At 30.7% G+C, this 12,305-nt stretch overlaps 1 protein-coding gene across 6 annotated transcripts in view; it reads right to left on the bottom strand.

Annotated features, from left to right (window-relative positions):
• LOC139518026 (ERO1-like protein alpha) overlaps positions 1 to 12,305 on the bottom strand; it is a 41,733-nt gene that overhangs the window by 20,122 nt on the left and 9,306 nt on the right. The window contains exon 2 of one of the 6 annotated variants that reach the window (XM_071309664.1): positions 6,631 to 6,642. The exons of 4 other annotated variants lie outside the window; for them this stretch is intronic. In XM_071309664.1, the coding sequence (XP_071165765.1) occupies positions 6,631 to 6,642 (12 nt within the window). Of the gene's footprint in view, positions 1 to 4,768; positions 4,781 to 6,630; positions 6,643 to 12,305 lie in introns of all 6 variants that reach the window. One more of the 6 variants, XM_071309663.1, reaches the window with a different exon arrangement.

Raw genomic sequence — 12,305 nt, 5'->3', positions numbered from 1 at the left:
ATGTACTATAAATACTTCTCCTTGCAACTGAAACAGACAAATATATACAATGTACTATAAATACTTCTCCTTGCAACTGAAACAGACAAATATATACAATGTACTATAAATACTTCTCCTTGCAACTGAAACAGACAAATATATACAATGTACTATAAATACTTCTCCTTGCAACTGAAACAGACAAATATATACAATGTACTATAAATACTTCTCCTTGCAACTGAAACAGACAATTATATACAATGTACTATAAATACTTCTCCTTGCAACTGAAACAGACAAATATATACAATGTACTATAAATACTTCTCCTTGCAACTGAAACAGACAATTATATACAATGTACTATAAATACTTCTCCTTGCAACTGAAACAGACAAATATATACAATGTACTATAAATACTTCTCCTTGTAACTGAAACAGACAATTATATACAATGTACTATAAATACTTCTCCTTGTAACTGAAACAGACAAATATATACAATGTACTATAAATACTTCTCCTTGTAACTGAAACAGACAAATATATACAATGTACTATAAATACTTCTCCTTGCAACTGAAACAGACAAATATATACAATGTACTATAAATACTTCTCCTTGCAACTGAAACAGACAATTATATACAATGTACTATAAATACCTCTCCTTGCAACTGAAACAGACAAATATATACAATGTACTATCAATACTTCTCCTTGCAACTGAAACAGACAAATATATACAATGTACTATCAATACCTCTCCTTGTAACTGAAACAGACAAATATATACAATGTACTATAAATACTTCTCCTTGCAACTGAAACAGACAATTATATACAATGTACTATAAATACTTCTCCTTGCAACTGAAACAGACAATTATATACAATGTACTATAAATACTTCTCCTTGCAACTGAAACAGACAAATATATACAATGTACTATAAATACTTCTCCTTGCAACTGAAACAGACAATTATATACAATGTACTATAAATACTTCTCCTTGCAACTGAAACAGACAAATATATACAATGTACTATAAATACTTCTCCTTGCAACTGAAACAGACAATTATATACAATGTACTATAAATACTTCTCCTTGCAACTGAAACAGACAATTATATACAATGTACTATAAATACTTCTCCTTGCAACTGAAACAGACAATTATATACAATGTACTATAAATACCTCTCCTTGCAACTGAAACAGACAAATATATACAATGTACTATAAATACTTCTCCTTGCAACTGAAACAGACAATTATATACAATGTACTATAAATACCTCTCCTTGCAACTGAAACAGACAAATATATACAATGTACTATAAATACTTCTCCTTGCAACTGAAACAGACAAATATATACAATGTACTATAAATACCTCTCCTTGTAACTGAAACAGACAAATATATACAATGTACTATAAATACTTCTCCTTGCAACTGAAACAGACAATTATATACAATGTACTATAAATACTTCTCCTTGCAACTGAAACAGACAAATATATACAATGTACTATAAATACTTCTCCTTGCAACTGAAACAGACAATTATATACAATGTACTATAAATACTTCTCCTTGCAACTGAAACAGACAATTATATACAATGTACTATAAATACTTCTCCTTGCAACTGAAACAGACAATTATATACAATGTACTATAAATACTTCTCCATGCAACTGAAACAGACAAATATATACAATGTACTATAAATACTTCTCCATGCAACTGAAACAGACAAACATATACAATGTACTATAAATACTTCTCCTTGCAACTGAAACAGACAATTATATACAATGTACTATAAATACTTCTCCATGCAACTGAAACAGACAATTATATACAATGTACTATAAATACTTCTCCATGCAACTGAAACAGACAAACATATACAATGTACTATAAATACTTCTCCTTGCAACTGAAACAGACAATTATATACAATGTACTATAAATACTTCTCCATGCAACTGAAACAGACAAATATATACAATGTACTATAAATACTTCTCCATGCAACTGAAACAGACAAACATATACAATGTACTATAAATACTTCTCCTTGCAACTGAAACAGACAAATATATACAATGTACTATAAATACTTCTCCTTGCAACTGAAACAGACAATTATATACAATGTACTATAAATACTTCTCCTTGCAACTGAAACAGACAAATATATACAATGTACTATAAATACTTCTCCATGCAACTGAAACAGACAAACATATACAATGTACTATAAATACTTCTCCTTGCAACTGAAACAGACAATTATATACAATGTACTATAAATACTTCTCCATGCAACTGAAACAGACAAATATATACAATGTACTATAAATACTTCTCCATGCAACTGAAACAGACAAACATATACAATGTACTATAAATACTTCTCCTTGCAACTGAAACAGACAAATATATACAATGTACTATAAATACTTCTCCTTGCAACTGAAACAGACAATTATATACAATGTACTATAAATACTTCTCCTTGCAACTGAAACAGACAAATATATACAATGTACTATAAATACTTCTCCTTGCAACTGAAACAGACAATTATATACAATGTACTATAAATACTTCTCCTTGTAACTGAAACAGACAATTATATACAATGTATTATAAATACTTCTCCTTGTAACTGAAACAGACAAATATATACAATGTACTATAAATACTTCTCCTTGCAACTGAAACAGACAAATATATACAATGTACTATAAATACTTCTCCTTGCAACTGAAACAGACAATTATATACAATGTACTATAAATACTTCTCCTTGCAACTGAAACAGACAAATATATACAATGTACTATAAATACCTCTCCTTGCAACTGAAACAGACAAATATATACAATGTACTATAAATACTTCTCCTTGCAACTGAAACAGACAAATATATACAATGTACTATAAATACTTCTCCTTGCAACTGAAACAGACAAATATATACAATGTACTATAAATACTTCTCCTTGCAACTGAAACAGACAAATATATACAATGTACTATAAATACTTCTCCTTGCAACTGAAACAGACAATTATATACAATGTACTATAAATACTTCTCCTTGCAACTGAAACAGACAATTATATACAATGTACTATAAATACTTCTCCTTGTAACTGAAACAGACAATTATATACAATGTACTATAAATACTTCTCCTTGTAACTGAAACAGACAAATATATACAATGTACTATAAATACTTCTCCTTGCAACTGAAACAGACAATTATATACAATGTACTATAAATACCTCTCCTTGCAACTGAAACAGACAAATATATACAATGTACTATAAATACCTCTCCTTGCAACTGAAACAGACAAATATATACAATGTACTATAAATACCTCTCCTTGCAACTGAAACAGACAAATATATACAATGTACTATAAATACTTCTCCTTGCAACTGAAACAGACAATTATATACAATGTACTATAAATACTTCTCCTTGCAACTGAAACAGACAAATATATACAATGTACTATAAATACTTCTCCTTGCAACTGAAACAGACAAATATATACAATGTACTATAAATACTTCTCCTTGCAACTGAAACAGACAAATATATACAATGTACTATAAATACTTCTCCTTGCAACTGAAACAGACAAATATATACAATGTACTATAAATACCTCTCCTTGCAACTGAAACAGACAAATATATACAATGTACTATAAATACTTCTCCTTGCAACTGAAACAGACAAATATATACAATGTACTATAAATACTTCTCCTTGCAACTGAAACAGACAAATATATACAATGTACTATAAATACTTCTCCTTGTAACTGAAACAGACAAATATATACAATGTGCTATAAATACTTCTCCTTGCAACTGAAACAGACAAATATATACAATGTGCTATAAATACTTCTCCTTGCAACTGAAACAGACAAATATATACAATGTACTATAAATACTTCTCCTTGTAACTGAAACAGACAAATATATACAATGTACTATAAATACTTCTCCTTGCAACTGAAACAGACAAATATATACAATGTACTATAAATACCTCTCCTTGTAACTGAAAAAGACAAATATATACAATGTACTATAAATACCTCTCCTTGTAACTGAAACAGACAAATATATACAATGTACTATAAATACTTCTCCTTGCAACTGAAACAGACAAATATATACAATGTACTATAAATACTTCTCCTTGCAACTGAAACAGACAAATATATACAATGTACTATAAATACTTCTCCTTGCAACTGAAACAGACAAATATATACAATGTACTATAAATACTTCTCCTTGCAACTGAAACAGACAAATATATACAATGTACTATAAATACTTCTCCTTGCAACTGAAACAGACAAATATATACAATGTACTATAAATACTTCTCCTTGCAACTGAAACAGACAAATATATACAATGTACTATAAATACCTCTCCTTGCAACTGAAACAGACAAATATATACAATGTACTATAAATACTTCTCCTTGTAACTGAAACAGACAAATATATACAATGTACTATAAATACTTCTCCTTGCAACTGAAACAGACAATTATATACAATGTACTATAAATACTTCTCCTTGCAACTGAAACAGACAAATATATACAATGTACTATAAATACCTCTCCTTGCAACTGAAACAGACAAATATATACAATGTACTATAAATACTTCTCCTTGCAACTGAAACAGACAAATATATACAATGTACTATAAATACTTCTCCTTGTAACTTTAACAGACAATTATATACAATGTACTATAAATACTTCTCCTTGCAACTGAAACAGACAAATATATACAATGTACTATAAATACTTCTCCTTGCAACTGAAACAGACAAATATATACAATGTACTATAAATACTTCTCCTTGCAACTGAAACAGACAAATATATACAATGTACTATAAATACCTCTCCTTGCAACTGAAACAGACAAATATATACAATGTACTATAAATACTTCTCCTTGCAACTGAAACAGACAATTATATACAATGTACTATAAATACTTCTCCTTGCAACTGAAACTGACAATTATATACAATGTACTATAAATACTTCTCCTTGCAACTGAAACAGACAATTATATACAATGTACTATAAATACTTCTCCTTGTAACTGAAACAGACAATTATATACAATGTACTATAAATACTTCTCCTTGCAACTGAAACTGACAATTATATACAATGTACTATAAATACTTCTCCTTGCAACTGAAACAGACAATTATATACAATGTACTATAAATACTTCTCCTTGTAACTGAAACAGACAAATATATACAATGTACTATAAATACTTCTCCTTGCAACTGAAACAGACAAATATATACAATGTACTATAAATACTTCTCCTTGCAACTGAAACAGACAAATATATACAATGTACTATAAATACTTCTCCTTGCAACTGAAACAGACAATTATATACAATGTACTATAAATACTTCTCCTTGCAACTGAAACAGACAAATATATACAATGTACTATAAATACTTCTCCTTGTAACTGAAACAGACAAATATATACAATGTACTATAAATACTTCTCCTTGCAACTGAAACAGACAATTATATACAATGTACTATAAATACTTCTCCTTGCAACTGAAACAGACAAATATATACAATGTACTATAAATACCTCTCCTTGCAACTGAAACAGACAAATATATACAATGTACTATAAATACCTCTCCTTGCAACTGAAACAGACAAATATATACAATGTACTATAAATACTTCTCCTTGCAACTGAAACAGACAAATATATACAATGTACTATAAATACTTCTCCTTGTAACTTTAACAGACAATTATATACAATGTACTATAAATACTTCTCCTTGCAACTGAAACAGACAAATATATACAATGTACTATAAATACTTCTCCTTGCAACTGAAACAGACAAATATATACAATGTACTATAAATACTTCTCCTTGCAACTGAAACAGACAAATATATACAATGTACTATAAATACCTCTCCTTGCAACTGAAACAGACAAATATATACAATGTACTATAAATACTTCTCCTTGCAACTGAAACAGACAATTATATACAATGTACTATAAATACTTCTCCTTGCAACTGAAACTGACAATTATATACAATGTACTATAAATACTTCTCCTTGTAACTGAAACAGACAATTATATACAATGTACTATAAATACTTCTCCTTGCAACTGAAACTGACAATTATATACAATGTACTATAAATACTTCTCCTTGCAACTGAAACAGACAATTATATACAATGTACTATAAATACTTCTCCTTGTAACTGAAACAGACAAATATATACAATGTACTATAAATACTTCTCCTTGCAACTGAAACAGACAAATATATACAATGTACTATAAATACTTCTCCTTGCAACTGAAACAGACAAATATATACAATGTACTATAAATACTTCTCCTTGCAACTGAAACAGACAATTATATACAATGTACTATAAATACTTCTCCTTGCAACTGAAACAGACAATTATATACAATGTACTATAAATACTTCTCCTTGCAACTGAAACAGACAATTATATACAATGTACTATAAATACTTCTCCTTGTAACTTTAACAGACAATTATATACAATGTACTATAAATACTTCTCCTTGCAACTGAAACAGACAATTATATACAATGTACTATAAATACTTCTCCTTGCAACTGAAACAGACAAATATATACAATGTACTATAAATACTTCTCCTTGCAACTGAAACAGACAAATATATACAATGTACTATAAATACTTCTCCTTGTAACTTTAACAGACAATTATATACAATGTACTATAAATACTTCTCCTTGCAACTGAAACAGACAAATATATACAATGTACTATAAATACTTCTCCTTGCAACTGAAACAGACAATTATATACAATGTACTATAAAAACTTCTCCTTTTAACTGAAACCAGTGGTGGATCCAGAACTTTTCATAAGGGGGGGGGGGAGTGCAGGTTGACCTAAGGGGGATTTGGGTGGGGGGTCCAGTCATGCTTCAGTGATTCCCTATATAATCAACAAGGAACCCCCAAACCTACCACCCTCCTCCCCATTGGATCCGCCTATGTGAAACAGACAATCATATGCAATGTACTATAAATGCTTTTCTTTCAACCTTCATATAACAAACATTCAATATATATAAATAATATGATGCTTTGTATTCAATTCAGCCGATTAATGTTCACAGGTTTTTAGTTTTCTATGTTTTGTTTTGAGAACTGTTGTTTGTCTTTTTTCTTTTTTTTAGCCATGGCATTGTCAGTTTCTACATATGAGTTTGTATATCTCTTTGGTATTGTTCCCCCCTCCCTTTTATATGATACTGTAAAAAGTTGTATATCTCTTTGGTATTGTTCCCCTCCCTTTTATATGATACTGTAAAAAATTGTATATCTCTTTGGTATTGTTCCCCTCCCTTTTATATGATACTGTAAAAAATTGTATATCTCTTTGGTATTGTTCCCCTCCCTTTTATATGATACTGTAAAAAGTTGTATATCTCTTTGGTATTGTCCCCCCCCCCCTCCCTTTTATATGACACTGTAAAAAATTGTATATCTCTTTGGTATTGTTCCCCTCCCTTTTATATGATACTGTAAAAAGTTGTATATCTCTTTGGTATTGTTCTCCCTTTTATATGATACTGTAAAAAATTGTATATCTCTTTGGTATTGTTCCCCTCCCTTTTATATGATACTGTAAAAAGTTGTATATCTCTTTGGTATTGTTCCCCCCTCCCTTTTATATGATACTGTAAAAAGTTGTATATCTCTTTGGTATTGTTCCCCTCCCTTTTATATGATACTGTAAAAAATTGTATATCTCTTTGGTATTGTTCCCCTCCCTTTTATATGATACTGTAAAAAATTGTATATCTCTTTGGTATTGTTCCCCTCCCTTTTATATGATACTGTAAAAAGTTGTATATCTCTTTGGTATTGTTCCCCTCCCTTTTATATGATACTGTAAAAAGTTGTATATCTCTTTGGTATTGTTCCCCTCCCTTTTATATGATACTGTAAAAAATTGTATATCTCTTTGGTATTGTTCCCCTCCCTTTATATGATACTGTAAAAAGTTGTATATCTCTTTGGTATTGTTCCCCTCCCTTTTATATGATACTGTAAAAAGTTGTATATCTCTTTGGTATTGTTCCCCCCTCCCTTTTATATGATACTGTAAAAAATTGTATATCTCTTTGGTATTGTTCCCCTCCCTTTTATATGATACTGTAAAAAGTTGTATATCTCTTTGGTATTGTTCCCCCCTCCCTTTTATATGATACTGTAAAAAATTGTATATCTCTTTGGTATTGTTCCCCTCCCTTTTATATGATACTGTAAAAAATTGTATATCTCTTTGGTATTGTTCCCCTCCCTTTTATATGATACTGTAAAAAGTTGTATATCTCTTTGGTATTGTTCCCCCCTCCCTTTTATATGATACTGTAAAAAGTTGTATATCTCTTTGGTATTGTTCCCCTCCCTTTTATATGATACTGTAAAAAATTGTATATCTCTTTGGTATTGTCCCCCCTCCCTTTTATATGATACTGTAAAAAATTGTATATCTCTTTGGTATTGTTCCCCCCTCCCTTTTATATGATACTGTAAAAAATTGTATATCTCTTTGGTATTGTCCCCCCTCCCTTTCATATGATACTGTAAAAAGTTGTATATCTCTTTGGTATTGTCCCCCCCTCCCTTTTATATGATACTGTAAAAAATTGTATATCTCTTTGGTATTGTTCCCCTCCCTTTTATATGATACTGTAAAAAATTGTATATCTCTTTGGTATTGTTCCCCTCCCTTTTATATGATACTGTAAAAAGTTGTATATCTCTTTGGTATTGTTCCCCCCTCCCTTTTATATGATACTGTAAAAAGTTGTATATCTCTTTGGTATTGGCCCCCATTCCCTTTTATATGATACTGTAAAAAGTTGTATATCTCTTTGGTATTGTTCCCCTCCCTTTTATATGATACTGTAAAAAATTGTATATCTCTTTGGTATTGTTCCCCTCCCTTTTATATGATACTGTAAAAAGTTGTATATCTCTTTGGTATTGTTCCCCCCTCCCTTTTATATGATACTGTAAAAAGTTGTATATCTCTTTGGTATTGTTCCCCTCCCTTTTATATGATACTGTAAAAAATTGTATATCTCTTTGGTATTGTCCCCCCTCCCTTTTATATGATACTGTAAAAAATTGTATATCTCTTTGGTATTGTTCCCCCCTCCCTTTTATATGATACTGTAAAAAATTGTATATCTCTTTGGTATTGTCCCCCCTCCCTTTCATATGATACTGTAAAAAGTTGTATATCTCTTTGGTATTGTCCCCCCCTCCCTTTTATATGATACTGTAAAAAATTGTATATCTCTTTGGTATTGTTCCCCTCCCTTTTATATGATACTGTAAAAAATTGTATATCTCTTTGGTATTGTTCCCCTCCCTTTTATATGATACTGTAAAAAGTTGTATATCTCTTTGGTATTGTTCCCCTCCCTTTTATATGATACTGTAAAAAGTTGTATATCTCTTTGGTATTGTCCCCCCCTCCCTTTTATATGATACTGTAAAAAATTGTATATCTCTTTGGTATTGTTCCCCCCTCCCTTTTATATGATACTGTAAAAAGTTGTATATCTCTTTGGTATTGTTCCCCCCTCCCTTTTATATGATACTGTAAAAAGTTGTATATCTCTTTGGTATTGTCCCCCCCTCCCTTTTATATGATACTGTAAAAAGTTGTATATCTCTTTGGTATTGTTCCCCCCTCCCTTTTATATGATACTGTAAAAAGTTGTATATCTCTTTGGTATTGTTCCCCTCCCTTTTATATGATACTGTAAAAAATTGTACATCTCTTTGGTATTGTCCCCCCCTCCCTTTTATATGATACTGTAAAAAGTTGTATATCTCTTTGGTATTGTCCCCCCTCCCTTTTATATGATACTGTAAAAAGTTGTATATCTCTTTGGTATTGTCCCCCCTCCCTTTTATATGATACTGTAAAAAGTTGTATATCTCTTTGGTATTGTCCCCCCTCCCTTTTATATGATACTGTAAAAAGTTGTATATCTCTTTGGTATTGTTCCCCTCCCTTTTATATGATACTGTATAAAGTTGTATATCTCTTTGGTATTGTCCCCCCCTCCCTTTTATATGATACTGTAAAAAGCTGTATATCTCTTTGGTATTGTTCCCCTCCCTTTTATATGATACTGTAAAAAGTTGTATATCTCTTTGGTATTGTTCCCCTCCCTTTTATATGATACTGTAAAAAGTTGTATATCTCTTTGGTATTGTCCCCCCCTCCCTTTCATATGATACTGTAAAAAGTTGTATATCTCTTTGGTATTGTCCCCCCTCCCTTTCATATGATACTGTATAAAGTTGTATATCTCTTTGGTATTGTCCCCCCCTCCCTTTTATATGATACTGTAAAAAATTGTATATCTCTTTGGTATTGTTCCCCTCCCTTTTATATGATACTGTAAAAAGTTGTATCATCTCTTTGGTATTGTTCCCCTCCCTTTTATATGATACTGTAAAAAGTTGTATATCTCTTTGGTATTGTTCCCCTCCCTTTTATATGATACTGTAAAAAGTTGTATATCTCTTTGGTATTGTCCCCCCCTCCCTTTCATATGATACTGTAAAAAGTTGTATATCTCTTTGGTATTGTTCCCCCCTCCCTTTTATATGATACTGTAAAAAGTTGTATATCTCTTTGGTATTGTCCCCTCTCCCTTTTATATGATACTGTAAAAAGTTGTATATCTCTTTGGTATTGTTCCCCTCCCTTTTATATGATACTGTAAAAAATTGTATATCTCTTTGGTATTGTTCCCCTCCCTTTTATATGATACTGTAAAAAATTGTATATCTCTTTGGTATTGTTCCCCTCCCTTTTATATGATACTGTAAAAAATTGTATATCTCTTTGGTATTGTTCCCCTCCCTTTTATATGATACTGTAAAAAATTGTATATCTCTTTGGTATTGTTCCCCTCCCTTTTATATGATACTGTAAAAAGTTGTATATCTCTTTGGTATTGTTCCCCTCCCTTTTATATGATACTGTAAAAAATTGTATATCTCTTTGGTATTGTTCCCCTCCCTTTTATATGATACTGTAAAAAGTTGTATATCTCTTTGGTATTGTTCCCCCCTCCCTTTTATATGATACTGTAAAAAGTTGTATATATCTTTGGTATTGTTCCCCTCCCTTTTATATGATACTGTAAAAAGTTGTATATCTCTTTGGTATTGTCCCCCCCTCCCTTTTATATGATACTGTAAAAAGTTGTATATCTCTTTGGTATTGTTCCCCCCTCCCTTTTATATGATACTGTAAAAAGTTGTATATCTCTTTGGTATTGTTCCCCTCCCTTTTATATGATACTGTAAAAAGTTGTATATCTCTTTGGTATTGTTCCCCCTCCCTTTTATATGATACTGTAAAAAGTTGTATATCTCTTTGGTATTGTCCCCCCTCCCTTTTATATGATACTGTAAAAAGTTGTATATCTCTTTGGTATTGTTCCCCTCCCTTTTATATGATACTGTAAAAAAATTGTATATCTCTTTGGTATTGTTCCCCTCCCTTTTATATGATACTGTAAAAAGTTGTATATCTCTTTGGTATTGTTCCCCCCTCCCTTTTATATGATACTGTAAAAAATTGTATATCTCTTTGGTATTGTTCCCCTCCCTTTTATATGATACTGTAAAAAATTGTATATCTCTTTGGTATTGTTCCCCCCCTTTTATATGATACTGTAAAAAGTTGTATATCTCTTTGGTATTGTTCCCCTCCCTTTTATATGATACTGTAAAAAGTTGTATATCTCTTTGGTATTGTCCCCCCCTCCCTTTTATATGATACTGTAAAAAGTTGTATATCTCTTTGGTATTGTCCCCCCCTCCCTTTTATATGATACTGTAAAAAGTTGTATATCTCTTTGGTATTGTCCCCCCCCTTTTATATGATACTGTAAAAAGTTGTATATCTCTTTGGTATTGTTCCCCTCCCTTTTATATGATACTGTAAAAAGTTGTATATCTCTTTGGTATTGTCCCCCCCTCCCTTTTATATGATACTGTAAAAAGTTGTATATCTCTTTGGTATTGTCCCCCCCTCCCTTTTATATGATACTGTAAAAAGTTGTATATCTCTTTGGTATTGTTCCCCTCCCTTTTATATGATAC

This window comes from Mytilus edulis, chromosome 3 (genome assembly GCF_963676685.1).
Source record: "Mytilus edulis chromosome 3, xbMytEdul2.2, whole genome shotgun sequence".
NCBI lineage: Eukaryota > Metazoa > Mollusca > Bivalvia > Mytilida > Mytilidae > Mytilus > Mytilus edulis.
This window is presented reverse-complemented; position numbering and strand designations above follow the sequence as displayed.